This window comes from Amblyraja radiata, chromosome 13 (genome assembly GCF_010909765.2).
Source record: "Amblyraja radiata isolate CabotCenter1 chromosome 13, sAmbRad1.1.pri, whole genome shotgun sequence".
In the NCBI taxonomy this organism is placed as follows: domain Eukaryota; kingdom Metazoa; phylum Chordata; class Chondrichthyes; order Rajiformes; family Rajidae; genus Amblyraja; species Amblyraja radiata.
The window spans coordinates 29939972-29956943 of NC_045968.1; the positions used below are offsets into that span (position 1 = coordinate 29939972).

The window sequence follows — 16972 nt, forward strand, 5'->3', positions numbered from 1 at the left end:
GTAGAGCTGTCCAAACACTCCAACTGGAATTTGGACAGACTAATGGGACCGCATTAAACCCTTGGAATGTTCACAAAAAGACACTTAGTTCATAATGCAGAGGTTGACGACTTTGGGCTGACACTATCCCACAGCAGAGTGTCCTCTCACAGAGCAGAGCCCTGCGTTGCCATTCACTCATCATGGTGGTGTGAACATCGTGGGTGGGTTCTGGGCTGCCGTGGATTAGGGGCAGTGCCTGGGACACACCTGTCTAGTTTGCCTTTGATGCACCATGAAGGTGTCCAAGGACACTACACATCTCATTGTTAACATTTGCGATTATGAACATTTTCAGTCTGAAGGTGTTGATGGTCTCCAACTTACACGTAGAGAACCAGGAGAAGACCGTGTTCTGTGGAGGGAGGGAGGGAGGCAGAGTGGGGTGAGGAGTTGAATATCCTCAGGGTTTATATCACTGATGCAAACGCTTTGAATGATGCAAAGCAGGGAATTGTCTTGAAGTGAATTACTGCGAGAGGTACTATATAAAGGCAGGCTGACTCTTCCTCATGACCAGAGAGAGGGAGCAAGGGATGTGTCCTATCAGGCCCAGGCACTGGTTAAAGAAGTCCTCAATGTGTCACCTTGATTGCAGTGAAAGATATCGTCAGTTAGCAAGGCACTGCCTGTGGCATTGGTCCAGAGCTCCATGGGGAGAACTCTCAGCTGCAAAGTAACTTCCCTCAAAAGGAAGGGGGAGATTTTGCAGTATGGAGACAGGAAGGCAGAGAAAGAGAGATAGAGAAAGTAGGTGGGAGAGAGAGAGAGACAGAATGAGAGTGAGAGAGAGAGAGAGAGAGGCAGAGATAGAAAAAGAGAAAGGGGAGCAAAGGCTAGAGAGAGAAAGAGATTGAGGAAAGTAAGAGAAAGGAAGGAAAAGGAGAGAGAGAGAGAGAGAGAGACACACAGACAGAGAGAAAGAAAGAGAGATTGAGGTAAGAGAGAAAGAAGGAATAAGAAAGGAAGGGTGAGAGAGAAAAGGGGAGAGAGAGAAAGACAGAAAGAGGGAGAAAGAAAGGGAGAAGGAGAGAGAAAGAAAGGGAGGGAGAAAAAGGCAGAGAACAAGGAGTGAAAGAGGAGAGGAGAAAGAAAGAGAAAGATTGGGTGAGAACCAAAGAGTGAAACAGCTGGGCAGTGAATGTATGTTAAGGCATCATTGATAGAGACCCTTCTTTAACCTTGGTCCCATCAGGTGGCAGGATTCCCAGCCGATCTTTGCCTTGCTGCTGCTAGGAACGCACTCACGTATGATGTCAGAAGGTCATCCATCTTGTAACCCTTTGATCAAAGAAAGCAAGAATTAAAGGAGGAAATGCAGTTTGACCACTAATGCTATCCTGGTCTTTGAGTGACCTCACCAGTGAGGTCTCACACAGGATCCTTTCTCCCTTCATCATGCTGCCGACCGACATGTGGAAGTACGTGCTGCCACTGCACCAGTTGGAGATTTTGTTGAACGGATGGGTCACCAGAGGTTCCTGAAAGCAGAGAGCAGAGGAGCATGAGATGGCTGAACATCAGTGGAGCTCTGACATGAAGCACTGGCCACTCGGGGATCAAGGTCACTGCTTTACCACCAGTGAAATTACAACACAAATTAATGCCTTAGAGGAGAGACATACATGAAGAGTCAACAGTGGATCCTCTGTTGCCTTTAGGCTGCAGGTGATACACTGAAACGACAAAGAGGTTTATGAAAGAAATCCTGTTTCTCCCTCCACTGATGCTGACTGACTGTGCTGGCTCGGTGTTTCCAGCCGGTTGCTGGTTTTGTATCGCTACTCGCTACTTTTTGAAAGCAAATGGCACGTTGGCCTTCAGAGCGAGAGGATTTGAGTATAGGAGCAAGGAGGTCCTACTGCAGTTGTACAAGGCCCTGGTGAGATCACATCTGGAGTATTGTGTGCAGTTTTGTTCTCCTAATTTGAGGAAGGGCATTCTTGTTATTGAGGGAGTACAGCGTAGGTTCACCAGGTTAATTCTCGGGATGGCGGGACTGACATGTGATGATTGAATAGGTCAACTGGGCTTGAATTCACTGGAAGTTAGATGGATGAGAGGGTATCATACAAAAACATATACAATTCTTAAGGGATTGGACAGGCCAGATGCAGGAAAAATGTTCCCGATGTTGGGGAAGTCCAGAACCAGGGGGTCACAGTTTAAGAATAAGGGGTCGTCCACTTAGGAATTCTCTGCCACAGAAGTGGACGCCAATTCGCTGGATGTTTTCAAGAGAGAGTTAGATATAGATCTTAGGGCTAATGGAATCAAGGGATATTGGGAAAAAGCAGGAACGAGGTATTGATTTTGGATGATCAGCCATGATCATATTGAAGGCGGTGCTGGCTCGAAGGGCCGAATAGCCTACTCCTGCACGTATTGTCAGTCTATGTTTCTATGTTTACTCACTGATTACTCCCCACATTTTAGAAACTAAGGAACGGTTGTGACGGGGCTGATTCTGATTCAACTTGAACAGGAACGGACAGAGATGGTCAGTAGGGAGGTCACTGCAGTTGTGTACAGCTGTGTTGCCAGAGGCAAGTCCTCTAGACCCATTCAAACATTCTGAATTAATTCACCAGCCCACCCCTTAAGGATCTACTCCAAGAGGAATGTTTCCCTGCAAAGTTATCCTTGCTCCTGGAACAGACACAGGTGGTCACTACAGGACTCGGGATTGGTGGGGACAAATGGAGTTTCCACCCGGAAATTAAACGCGTGCTTCCTTTGTGTAGGTTCACCGATCAGAAGCTGGGCTTGTTGTCTGGTTTGTTCATCAGGGATGGAGATAGCAGTGTCACAGGGGACATTCCAGAGAGACTGGGGTTCCTCAGTCAATCACAGTGGAGATCACAAGCAGCGCAGATCATGGTGGGTGAAGGGGTAGAGGGTGTGGAGAGGGGAGAGGGTAGAGGGTGGGGAGAGGGTGGGGAGAGGGGAGAGGGTGGGGATTGAGGTGGTGCAGAGGTAGCAGTGTTCGGCTTCTGTTTTTAGATTTGATATTACTATTTCCTCCCTGATCCAAAGGTAATTGTTCTGTGGGAGGTGCGTTTGTTTCCACGGTTACGGGCTACGGGGGAGTCCACGTCCAGACTATAGAGATGGCAATAGAGCTCTTGCCCATTTCCTCTTCTGACTTGCTGAGCCTCCCCCCCTGATTTGGATTAGAGGGCAATGTTAGGGAGTGCAGGATGACCCGATGAGTGGTGCCGCATCCGAACCACGCAGTCAGGGGACAGGTCCAAAGCAAGTGCCCTGGGTCTCAGCCAACACTTTAGAATAAAGGGGAGGTCATTTAAGACTGTGGTGAGAAAAAAAAACTTTTTCACTCAGAGAGTTGTGAATTTGTGGAATTCCCTGCCACAGAGGGCAGTGGAGGCCAAGTCAATGGATGGATTTAAGATAGAGTTAGATAGATCTCTACGGGCTAGTGGAATCAAGGAATATGGGGAGAAGGCAGACACGGGTTATTGATTGGGGACGATCAGCCATGATCACAATGAATGGCGGTGTTGGCTCGAAGGGTCGAATGGCCTCCTCCTGCACCTATTTTCTATGTTTCTAACACCAGTTCTGGCCTGCTGGTGATGGCTCGGTTAGATTCGTAGACACAGTCTCCCAGCCAAAACTTGTTCAAGCCTATGAGGGGCAGCATCGGTCCAGGCAGACCCCAGTTATAAAGAGCATTGATAGGTTTACTCTACTGGGAGGGGAAGCGCTGGTCAATAAGACAGGGAGATCCATGGACAAGAGGTTGGTGCAGAACGTGTAATGGAGAACATCCCAACAGAGCCTGAAACCTCCTGCAGTCACCACTGCTTCTTGACAAGGTGGTGTACAGTTAGACAGAATCTCACTCCAATAATAGAACCACATTACTCTCTCTGTTCCAGTGGTTCACATTACATTGTTTTAATAAGATCCGTAATCTTCCCAAGATGAAAGAGAGGGGGAGGGGGGGGAGAGAAAAAGAGAGGTAGAGAGGTGGGAGAGGAAGAGAAAAATAGATAAGGGGAGAGGGGAGAGATAGAGAATGAGGAGACGGAGAGGGGCAACTGGGATAGGGGAGAGAGCAAAGAAGAGATGGGGAAGAGGGAGAGAGAGAGAGAGGGGAAAGAGGGATGATTGAGAGAGGAGGGGAGGGGAGAGAGAGAGGGGCAAAGGGAAAGGGGAGAGCACGTGGATATGGAGCAGTGGGAAGAGAGAGGGGAAGAGAGAAAGATGAGTGAGGGGGAGAGAGAACTGGTTTGTGAGAACACTGAACTCATTTCATTTTTGAAGATCTCAGCTTGTCTGCCTCATAGGGGGATGGGATGAACAAGCCCTACGTTACCCTGGGGTGAGGGCAGTGGTCCGAGGGACATTCACAAAATCACTGGATCGTGTGGGCTGTGTGATTCTACCCCTCCTGCCCATCCCCCGTCCCCAACCCCCTCCCCCTTACAGCACACTGCTGCCTCATTTCCTTCTGTTTTCCAGCTGTGGCTGGGCAGAGTTACCCTCAGCAGGGAACAGCTGGTCAGGAACCTGGTTAAAGGCCGGAGCTGTAGCAAATCGCTTTGCAATGAAATTACACGCTCCTGACCGTGACTGGCAGCGAGGGTCTCGGCTTACCAGCCGTCCCGCCAGGCGCCTGTCACTGTGTACAACCCCAGCCACACCACGCAGTCCCAGGGGTGCAGCAGCGTGGAGTGTACACCCCCACCCCGGCCCCCATACACACACTCTGCACAAACCCCAACCTCACACCTCCACCAGCCAGTGCCCGCTGTAAACACAAAGAGCATTTCACCAGGCAGCGACCTGGAAGTCACACAGACCCCAGTCGGTACGGGTGCAAGTCAGGACTGTCCCACATGGCCACACCGAGGGGGGGGGGGGGTGGGGGGGGAGGAGAACCTTCCGGAAGTGCAGCAGAGTAAACAGGTGTAACAGAGTTACAGGAAAAGCGCAGGACCGTTAACGTGGTCGGCACAGGACTGTGGCCAACGCACCCTGAACACAGGTCACACGCACCCTGAACACGGGACACGCACGCACCCTGAACACGGAACACACACGCACACCCTGAACACGGAACACACATGCACACCCTGAACACAGGTCACACGCACCCTAAACACGGGACACACACGCAACCTGAACACGGAACACACACGCACCCTGAACACGGAACACACATGCACACCCTGAACACGGAACACACATGCACACCCTGAACACAGGTCACACGCACCCTAAACACGGGACACACACGCAACCTGAACACAGGTCTCACGGACCCTAAACACGGGACACACACGCAACCTGAACACGGGACACACACACACCCTGTACACATGTCACACACACACACAACCTGAACACGGGACACATACATGCATCCTGAACATGGGACACACATCGAGTGGGTCGTGGATAAGGATGATAATGTTTTAATCTGATGCTTGATTGATTTATTGATGTTTGCAAATTGTTGGCAGATTGAATCTCTCCAGCATTTTGTAACTGTGATTATCGGGATAAAAACTTTTGTAAAGGAGAAAAAAACCCCTGAAGACAGAACATCAACGTGTGTACCCTGAACGCAGAACTTCAACACGCTCTAAACGCAAGACACCATCGTACTCAAACACAGGACACAAACACACACAGAGCGCAGGTCACAAACACACATTTAACAAAGGAACATCATCCAGACTGAGCACAGGAACCAATGCACACCAAACCCTGCTCTCTCTGCCGTTCCCAGTTGCTCCTTCACCTTCTGTGTTGATTTTGCTTCCATTCCCCACACAGGCTGGGTGCAGCTGGACAACACTAGGCTTGTGCTGAGGCATCTAGACGGGACCGGCTCACACGCAGAGTCTGGGAGATGAACCCACCTCTCATCTGGCTCAAACCTCAGCAACAGAAGCCTGACTCACCAGTTTGCTCATGAATCAGCCATTTGGGATTTTTTTCTCCAGAGACTCTCTCCGAACATGGAACTTTTAAAAACAGGATTCTTGTTGGGCTGGATCTTGAGCTGGAATCTTGGGCTGAAGCAAGTTCCAGGCAGGTCCAGAGTCGGGGTACAAGTTGCTGTGTATCAGGTCCCTGACACCCACTGCTGAGGGAGATAATCCACCTTCTTTCTTTCCTACCCAACAATTTAACAACCATCATCACACCACCAAATGTAGAGGAGTAGAGAGAGAGGAGACTGTCTTCAGAGAGAGGAGATCTTCTTCAAAGTAGACATACCTTGAGGAGATTTTGCAGTGGGGGAGAGATGTAGTTGTGCTTTGTATCCTCCTGTGATGTTGAAGGTATAGCATGGAAACAGGCCATTCGGCCCACCTTGTCCATGCTGATCATTAAGTATCTATCAACTAGTCCCATTTACTAGCATTTGGACTGTAGCCTTCTGTGCTTTGGTGATAAATGTGTTTATCCAAATACCTCTTAAATGTTGTGAGAGACTCTGCCTGCACCATCCCCGCAGGCAGCATGTTACAATCTGCAACCACCATCTAAACATTCCTCCCTAACTCCCTTCTCAACCTCTTACTCCATACCTTATGCCTAGGATCTCTGGTTATAGATGCATCTGCCATGATTAAAAGATTCCCTCATAATTTTGTACACCTCATCAGATTCCCCCCTCAGAGCAAGGAAAACAAACCTAGCCTAGGCTCTAAGATACTCCATCCCAGGTGATGTACTGGTGAACCTCTGCAACCCTCTCCATTTCTTCACTCTCCTTTGAGGTGACCAGAACAGTACACAATATTCCAGCTGTGGCCTGCTCAATATTTTACAAGCCCAGAGCTGAAGATGGATGTGTGTGTGTGCATGCTCTCTGTCTGTCTGTCTGTCCGTCTGGGAGTTCTGTTTGCAAATGCCCTACCCGGGATTGTAACCAGTATTTGACGCTCACCTTCGTCCGTGGGTTTATCACCGTCACCCCCTGCCTGTTGATGGCTATCCGGACAATATCTGGAAACGTGGGCTCAGATGTTTGCTAAAATGAAGAAGGCGAAAAAGAAATAAAAAGAGGATAAATAAGACAAATCAGTATCAGATGTTAATAATGTAGGATCCAATGAGTTTAAGACCAGAATAGTTGATGTAGCTGTACTGAAGCACACGCTGATTACATTCAATAATAACCTTCAGAGAGTGCGTGCACATGGACACACAACACAGAGAGATCACGTGGCTTGAATTTGTGGATGGCTCTGGTGTTGATGTTACACGGAGATTAACATCCTTCCTGTGCTGACCTTCCCAACAGGAATAGACACAACAGAATTCATTTGCCTGATGCGCAGGAAGGAACTGCAGGTGCTGGTTTACACCGAATATAGATGTAAACCGCTGGAGTACCTCAGTGGGATAGGCAGCACCTCTGGAGAAGGAATGGGTGACGTTTTGGGTCGAGCTATTCAGCCATTGCCAACGCCAGATAACAAATGGTTTCATGTAAAACACGGCCCCTGTGTTCTGATAGCAGCACGACTTTTAAAATGACATCTTCACTTGTGCCGGACCTGGGTCATCTTGGGTTCTGGGTACAGTTTACATTGTAGCACGCAATGGACCGTGAAACAGGTGTCTGCCAATAAGCCAGTTGGGTGAGTTAGCCTATTTGGGGGATGTGTCTGGAGAGTGGGAGGTAGTGGATCCTGAAAGATTACAGCAACTTCATGCTTGTTTTAAGAACCACCAAGGAGGAAGAGCCACTCGTGATTAGCAAAGGGCCCGTGTGCAGGTACAACAAGAAGGCAGGGAAGCTAATGATGATCTGGGTTATTGTCAGTGGGAATTGGGTACAATGGGAGGGAGGTTGTGTTTCAGTTAAAGGGGCACTGTTGAGGCAGCATTTAGATTTAGAATTGGCTTCCTTATTAATGAAAGATGTTAAAGCATTTGAAGCAGTTCCGAAGTTTCCTGGACTAATAACTGGAATGGGTGGTTTGAGGAGAGGTCAGACAGGCTGGGCTCGAGCCCACTGGAGTTTAGAAGAGTGAAAGGAGACTGGATTGAAACACAAAATTCTGAGGGGGCCTTGACAGGGTTGACGTGGAGAGGATGTTTCCTCATAGACAATAAACAATAGACAATAGGTGCAGGAGTAGGCCATTCAGCCCTTCGAGCCAGCACCGCCATTCAATGTGATCATGGCTGATCAGCCCCAATCAGTACCCCATTCTGCCTTCTCCCCCTATCCCCTGACTCCGCTATTTTTAAGAGCCCTATCTAGCTCTCTCTTGAAAGCATCCAGAGAACCTGCCTCCACCGCCCTCTGAGGCAGAGAATTCCACAGAATGTGGGAGAATCTCCAATTATGGGTCTCTGTTTAGAAATAAGTTTCACCTGTTTAGAGCAGAGATGAGTCATAGAGTGATACAGTGTGGAAACATGCCCTTCGGCCCAACTTTCCCACACCGGCCAACATGTCCCAGCTACACTAGTCTCACCTGCTTGCGTTTGGTCCATATACCGCCAAACCTTTCCTATCCATGTACCTATCTAAGTGTTCTTAAACGTTGGGATAGTCCCAGTCTCAACTAACTCCTCTGGCAGCTTGTTCCATGCACCCACCAGCCTTTGTGTGAAAAGGATCCGAGTGTCGATGCTCTTTGGAACCCTTCCTCTGAGGGTATTGAAAGCAGTGCATGACCTGGTTAACCCATGCAGGGCCAATGGTCTCAGTGTTGATTTAGATATTCCTCCAGAACTCTCCTGCTCATGCTGGTCCAGCGATCCAAATATTACCACAATCTATCATAGTACTGATGCAGCATTCCCTCTCCATCCCTCTCTGCTTAAACAGCATCATCGATGAGACCAAGGAGTGGATTGACTGTTGCATGCAGCATCCTGAAAAATGTCAACTCCCCCACCTCCCCGAGAAAAGACACGGAGTGCCAGGGGCCTCACAGTCAATGTGTGACCATGTGGTTTCTGGCTGAGAAGATGGAAGGGACCATCACAACACTGCATCTCTGTATCTGTACTCCAGCAGAGGAGATGTTGGCCACGGCTCAACAAAGGGCAGCTTGGAGATAAGGTGGCCATTGTGAGCATCATGACTCCATTATAAACATTGCACTAACAGCACATGGGAGCATGAAAATTGACCCGAAAACTCGAAGGAACTGAGTAAAATGGTGCAAACCAATGATCTCTGAGCAGGACTAGCAGTTCAAATGCAGTGGCTATGTTCTCTTTTCTTAACCTACTGGTCTCTAACATGTACATCAGGGTGGACCTGAAGTGCAGTGGGTAGAGCTGCTGCCTCATTAGTTTCAGCAACCTGGCTTCGTCCTGACTTCTGGTGCTGTCTGTAAGGAGTTTGCACGTTCTCCCTGTGATTGCGTGGGTTTCCCCAGGGTGCCCCAGTTTCCTCCTACATCGCAAAGACGTGCGGTTGTTGGTTTAATTGGCCTCTGTAGGTTGCCTCTGGTGTGTGGTAGAATGCATGGGGGGGGGGGGGGGGGGGGATGGGGAGTGGGGCTTAGGGGAATGTGGGGAGAATAAAATGTGATTAATATAAATGACAGATTTGGTGGGCTGAAGGGCAGAGGAGTCCATTCCTGATTTAGATGGGAGCTTGCCGCACCTGTAGTCCTGGAACATAGCCAGAGCTGTGGTGATAGGGTTACCGAGTCACCAGTGGAGCTTCCAATCCCGGACGGAGTGAATCTTCAGCTGATGGGGCAAATGCAGGAGCCCCTCCTTCCCCCTGGTCACTGAAGAACCACCTTCCCCACTGTTACCTGTGCTTCAGGCAGCCACGACAGAAAGTGAGGCCAGACCATGGCGTTCCCCCTATCCTGTATATTCAAAGCCAATTCCTGGGAAAGTAACTCAAACCTCCAAGGAACGTGGACCGCGGCTGAACCCCAACAGCGCTGCGATCTACAACCACAATCTCGGAGCAAGCTCTTACCTTCACATCAAAGAATGCTGATCCGAACGTTGGCAGGCGGTGCAGTAGTTTGAGGAAGGCGAGCTTCACCTCATCCCTCGTCTTCCCTGCATGCTTGTTGCATATTGCCACAATGGCCTGCAAAGGGAATTGACAATGAGCTCTCAGTCTAAGCAGGTCCCAGACCGCCATTGATTGCCTATCGCATACACACGGCGTATCGGGTACATTTGGGTTCTACCTTATTGCATTCTTGGATGTTAAAAATTCCCCTCGAGTTATAGAGTCATAAGGTCATAAATGATAGGAGTAGAATCAGTCCATTCACCCCATCAAGTCTATACCGCCATTCAATCATGGCTGATCTACTCTCCCTCCTAACCACACTTTCTTGCCTACTCCCATCACCTCTGACACCTGTACAAAAATCTAACTATCTCTGCCTTAAATATATCCACTGACTTTGCCTCTACAGCCTATTATGGCAAAGAAACTCAATAGATTCACCACTCTCCGACTAAAGAAATTTCTCCTCATCTCCTTCCAAAAAGAACATCCTTTAATTCTGAGGCTAAGTCCTCTAGTACTGGACTCTCCCACTTGTGGAAACATACAGCATGGAACCAGGCCCTTCGGCCCAACTTGCCCACGCACCAACATGTCCCATCTACACTACTCCCACCTGCCTGCTTTTGGCCCATATCCCTCTAAATGTACCCCAGGGGCTGCACCCTATCTTCTAACTTGCTAAATGTATCGCCCTCCAAACTCAAGTGAGGTCAGTAATGCCAGATCATCAGTTACATTGCCAGCATTCTGCTTTATTTTCTCTTCTGGCATTTAACATTTTATTCATCTCCACATATTTACATCTCCTGGGACACCAGAGACTGAGGAAATTTTACTGAAAGATGTAAGACCTGGAGGGGATATGACAATGTAGAGGCCTAAATATTTAAACCACTGCAAGAGCATCGGACAAAGAGTTGCTGTTAGAAGGTTAGGGGGGTTCATTTCAAATTGAGGCACTTAGGAACTTCTAGTCGCGGGTGGGTGCAGGTGTTCTCTACCTCAGATGGTGGTGGAGATTAATTCACTGCCTCAGAGGGTGGTAGAGAAGCAAATCACTGTGACGATTTAAAGACAGATAGCTTTCGGGAAAACTAGGGAATTGAGGCATAGGAGGAGAAGGGGCTGAATGGCCTACTCCTGCTCCTGTTTTCTTATACTCCCACGTTCTCCAACTCTCCTCTTGTTTCCCGGATCTGATGAAAAATTGACGATTGTGGTGTTGACCCTGTCCCACTTTCCACAGACACTGCCTGACTTGCAGAGGGTTCAAACCTCCAGCACCCAAAACATTTTCCTTTTGGCTTTAACTATCTTCCCCACACAGTCCATGACATGTCAATGCAACCATTTTCCTCGAAAATCTCTCCACATTCCTGTCCAATGGATAAAAGAGCAACTGCTCTATTTATCCAGGTACAAGCCTTCTCATGGTACAGACACTGTGTGGCCTCTGGGTCTCATAGGAGTTCAATGTGATTCTCCCTCGAGACCGCGGGGCAGTGCATGTCAGTGATGCACATGCAGGCCATTGATTTTTCCCAGAGGCCCAACAATGTCAGAGATAGGAACGATCATTTGGGATTGTTTTTAATGTAACTGCATAACTTTTGAGAGCTGTGCAGCTCGGTCGTTGTGTTTCATGTTGCCAATTAACCTCTTGACCCCACAACGTACTCTATTACACTTGAGTTTTTATAAGCTTAAAACATTCCAAAGGTCTGCTTTCAAAGGTCTTATTTTCACAGCCCAGTAACGGGGACAGTACCTCCCAAAAGGCAGAAGATTGCTTCATCAATTTCTCATGAGTTGGACATAGAGACATGTGGCCAGAGAGTACGGCACTCACAAATGGCCAGCGAGTAATGTTCCTCACAAATGGCTACACGTGGGTTTCCTCCGAGATCGGCTTCCTCCCCCACACACCAAAGACGTACAGGTTTGTAGCTTAATTGGCTTGGTATAAATGTAAATTGGCCCTGGTGTGTGCAGGGTGGTGTAAAAGTGCGGGGATCGCTGGTCGGTGCGGGCTTGGTGGGCTGAAAGGCCTGTTTCTGCGCTGTCTCTCTAAACTAAACTAAATGGCCAGGGAGTAATGTTGCTCACAAATGGCCAGCGAGTAATGGTATCGATTGGTTGAGGCAAGCAGTTACCCACAGAGGTCTATCTTCCCATTACTTACTGTTACTTGTGGTGAACTCTAAGGATCTTCTGTCCTTGATCTGCATGCTGCTCCTCTCACCCGCCCGCCTCTCTCTTAACTCACTCCTTCCCCTCCTGTGTTGATTCTGGCTACTTTCCCTCTCCTCTTTCAGTCCCACTGAAGGGTCCCAACCCATAATGTTGACTGTCTATTTCCTCCCCACAGATGCTGCTCAACTTGCTGAGTTCTTCCAGAAGTCTGTTTTTTTGCTCCAGATTCCAGCATCTGCAGCCTCTTGTGTCTCCTTGGTTTGTGGGTTGATGCAATGCACTCAACCCTCACTGTCAGCTTGGGTGTGAGCCACGAGTCCTCCTTGAATCCACTGACTAATCACACCTCAGCGGGCAGTTACACCGGCCCCAGGTTTCCATGAGCAGTGTGTTCTCCTGCAGGAAAGGCTGGGTGTGGGGCATGTGCACCGTGGTCCTGAGATAGACCCGCTGCATTGCTATTGAATGGTGGACCAGGAACAAGGGGCCGAATGGCCTTCTCCAGCCCTAACTGCCAATGGAGACACAAGTGACTGGAGACTTTGGAATCTGAAGCAGGAAACAAATTGGTGGAGAAACCCAGTGGATCGAGCAGCATCGGTGGAGGGTAAATAATTGCAGCCGTTTCGGGTTGGGGCCCTTCATCAGTCCTCCCCCCCCCCCAATAGATGCTGCTCCATCTACTGAGTTCCTCTTTCTTGCCACAATACGTTCTGTTGAAGTAGAAAGTTCTGCCCTAAAGCAGATTTAATGATTCGTTAACGGGTTTGGAAAACGCCTTGGATACCTTCTTCCATTCTTCAGGCGACATCATCCGAAGCATGTCCTGGGGCACCAGATCCTTCAGTAGTTTGGGAATGTTGACAAACTGGGACTTGTCGTCGTTGAACTTCACTTTGTACAGGAAAGCGGCCACCTGGACGGCATCGTCCCTGGTGCACGAGTGGTATCCCCGCAGGTACTTGGGCAGCTCCTGGGAAGAGGGAAGAGGCAAAATGGAACGTTAGAGCAGATCATTTGGGACATACTCGGCAGGTGTGAGTAAGAAACCGCCAGCGTTTGAGGTTTGCGGCCTTTCATCAGAACTGGGAAATGGGGAGACGAGGTCGTTCTCTGATGGAGAGTCAGTGAGGGCAAGACGCATGGAGCAAAAGGACCATCTATGATAAGACAAAGTGAAATGGCGGAAAAGGGGCAGTTACCAGTGCAGGCTTCCTGGTCTGTGTAAAGAATTGTTAATGGAAAGGCTGTGGGATCTGCCCAACAGTCTACATAAATGAGTTTGAGTTTAGTTTATTGTCATGTGTACCGAGGTACAGTGAATAGCTTTTGTTGTGTGTTAACCAGTCAGCGGAAAGACAATGCATGATTACAAACAAGCCATCCACAGTGTATAGTTACATGAAAAATGCATGATAAAGGGAATAAAGTTTAATGCGATAAATTCCAATGACAGTCTGAAGGTCTCCAATAAGGTTGCTAGTAGCTCAAGACTGCTCCCTTGTTGTTGGTAGGATGGTTCATTTGCCTGATAGGTATAAGTTGAGAGAACCAACAGGATATAAAGAGAGATTGCGGATTAGAATGTGCCTGGTACTTTCGAAACAACCTACTTTTGCTTAATTCGAGATCGAAAGGCTAACACTCTTTTGGGGATTTTATTGATACTGCCAGTCCTGAGTTGCAGAGACCCAACCTACATTCCCACTCAGGAAGGCTTCATTGTGCTAAGTGTAGGTAGGCCCAAAGAGGTGCTGGCCACCGGAAACATCCTGTGCTGCTCTTTCCCAACCCCATCTGGCATAATCTCCGATATAGTTATTGATTGGCGATCACAAGTAATTTAACCCCAGGGTCTGCTCCGAGACACCCCGGCCAGGTCTGCCCTGTCCCATACAGACAAGGACAGAAGCTGGTTGTTAACATGGAGCAGCACAGCACAGGAACGGGCCTTTTGGTCCATAATGTCCATGCCCAACATGATACAAAATTAAACTACCTACTTCTGAAGAAGGGTTTCGGCCCGAAACGTCGCCTATTTCCTTCGCTCCATAGATGCTGCTGCACCCGCTGAGTTTCTCCAGCATTTTTGTGTACCTTCAAAATTAAACTAATCTCCATTGCCTCAACATGTTCCATATCCTTCCATTCCCTGCATATTCATGCACCCATCAAAAAATCTCCCCTATTATACCATCTATTGTACCAAAGCACCACTATTATAGTTGCTTCCACCACCACCCTTGGCAGAGTGTTCCAGCCACTCACCACTCAGCACACAAAACCTGCCCCGCACCTCCTTTAAACCATCCCTCTTACTTGAAAGCTACGCACTCTATTATTGAACATTTAAATCCTAGGAAACAGCTTTTGACTGTCTACTCTATCTATGCCTCTGATAATTTTATATACACTTCCCTCAGGATTCCCTGACAGGACTCCCTTCAGCCTCTGAATCTCCAAAGAAAACAATCCAAATTTGTGCAACTTCTTGTAGCTAATACCCTCTCATCCAGACTGCATACTGGTACACCTCCTCTGCCCCCTCTTTAAAGCCTTCACATCCTTCCTGCAATGAGACCACCTGTAATGTGCATGCAATACTCTAAATGCGGCCTAACCAAAGTCCATAAAGCTGCTTCTGTTTAGTTTATCTTCACGTGTACTAAGGTACAGTGAAAAGCTTTTGTGTTGTGTTGTATTGTTCATTGTGCAAGCTGCATTGTGTTGTGACCACCGGCACAGGCACGAACAGCAACAGAGAGCTAGTACCACCAAGCAGAGATTACCGAGGCCGGGCCAATTACTCAAGCTGGCAGCTTGGCGAATTTAAATTGTTGATTAAATAACACGGGCTAAAGAGCTGGGATTCCGTACAGCCGATTTGCTCCAGATAGGAAGGATGCCGCATGACGTGGTTTGCTCTGAAAATGACTCTGGCCTGAAGAACCATTGTGGATTTCCACCCACCCTGCACTTGTCTCTGGACGGCAACCACCACTCTCCAGATAAGAATACTCACTCCTCTCCCGGATGTGATCCCTTACCCACTCCGGAAATGATCCCTCACTACTTCCCAGATGTGATCCATCCTGTTCTGGGTGGGCTCCCTCACTAGACCCTGGGCAGTGTTATTATCAGCTGGCGGATGGCGTGTTGGGCGGGATGCTGCTCACCTGGGGGAAATGAAGGAGCAGGTCTGCTTTGAGATCCCGGCCGGGGAGGATGTTGATCCAGAGCATCCTCATGAAGAGCACCTTGTAGGACACAGAACCGGCCAGATCTGGAGAACGAGAGCAGACACAGTCTTAGCCCTGGGAAACACTCGGTCACTTGGGTAAACTGCTGCACGTTATGCGAGAGATTCACCTTCTGGAACCCGCTTTTCCTTCCTCACCCAGTCACTCACGTGCCTCACGCAATCGAAGAAGAAATCTCCTTCCGGGATGCTGATCACCTACATGAACACGGGACAGAAATCTCAGAGGGGTTTCAAGTGGCATGGCCCCTGCTCTAGCCCTGGTGCCAGTCAGAGAACAGCGAAGGACAGGTCTCAACAGAGAGAGGGGACGAGATCAGTCCCCAGAGAAAGGAGGGTGAGATTTACCCTGTGGGTATCTTAACAAGTGTAGTTAAGTGGAAGTCCATTTGGGTAACACATAGTATATGGTCAATTAAAGTCCCCATGGTTAACATTTAGCGTGTGGAGAATAAAAGTCCTTGAGGGTAACATTTAGAGTGTGGTCACCTGATAGAGTATAGAATCAGGGAGTTGTACAGCACAGAAACAGGCCCTTTGGCCTTCCTTGCCAATGCCAACCAACGTGGCATATTTGCATTTGGCTCAAAGTCCTTTAAACTCTTCCTATCCATATGTCTATCTAAATGTATTTGAACAGTAGCCAAACTTGTTGTAAATTTAGATACCCTTTCTGTTTCTCTGCTACACCATTAAGTTTGGTGTCATCAGCAAGCTCGGTTTAGTTTAGTTTAGGTTAGAGATACAGCATGGAAACAGGCTATTCGGCCCACTGAGTCCACGATAACCAGCAACCATCCGTACACTAGTTCTGTCCTACACACGAGGGACAAATTATAGAGGCCAATTAAACTACAAAGCCACATGTCTTTGGAATGTGGGAGGAAACCGGAGCACCCAAACAACACCCACATGGTCACAGGGAAAATGTACAAACTCCATAAAGACAGCACCCATAGTCAAATTGAACCTGGGTCAATTGAAGTCTGCATGGGTAACATTTATACTGTGGTCTATTGAAGTCCTCAAGGCTATGTTTAGAGTGTGGAGATTTAAAGTCCCCGTAAACAACTTACTATATTGTGTAGAAGTGTTACTATTATTGTGAATGGTTAGTTATGGAAGTATTGGGGGGGAAAACACTGACATTACCTTATTTTCTACTTGTACAAAGAGGCTCAGTCCTTCGGAAGAGCCCAGGCCTAGGTGCTTGGTGATGGTCTCACACAGGGCCTTTGCCTTGGTGCTGGTGAAGATCTCGAAGGCCTGTTGGAGAAGGAGGACAGTGAGGATGGGTGGAAAGATTGAGGGGGCTCAGCAGCGGTGAGCCTGGCAGAAACTCACCTGGTCGGTGTCGTTTGGGAAGTAGATTTTGTGCAGGATCGTGGTGCTCCAACATTGGATGGCCTCCACCTCCAGCACATGCGGTGGGTTCCTCCGAGCTCCGGACCTGTCGGTGGAGACAACAGTGGACTCTGATTTAT

At 48.5% G+C, this 16972-nt stretch overlaps 1 protein-coding gene across 1 annotated transcript in view; it reads right to left on the bottom strand.

The window, feature by feature from the left end:
* Nucleotides 1-1088: 1088 nt before the first annotated feature.
* myo7b (myosin VIIB) overlaps nt 1089-16972 on the bottom strand; it is a 124641-nt gene continuing 108757 nt past the window's right edge. Inside the window, exons 42-50 of the mRNA XM_033032264.1 lie at nt 16833-16938; nt 16641-16754; nt 15599-15686; nt 15406-15512; nt 13017-13202; nt 9989-10105; nt 6971-7054; nt 1401-1520; nt 1089-1320 (exon numbers count right to left, since the gene is read on the bottom strand). Coding sequence (XP_032888155.1) covers nt 1231-1320; nt 1401-1520; nt 6971-7054; nt 9989-10105; nt 13017-13202; nt 15406-15512; nt 15599-15686; nt 16641-16754; nt 16833-16938 — 1012 coding nt within the window. The 3' untranslated portion in view covers nt 1089-1230. The remainder of the gene's footprint in view (nt 1321-1400; nt 1521-6970; nt 7055-9988; nt 10106-13016; nt 13203-15405; nt 15513-15598; nt 15687-16640; nt 16755-16832; nt 16939-16972) is intronic.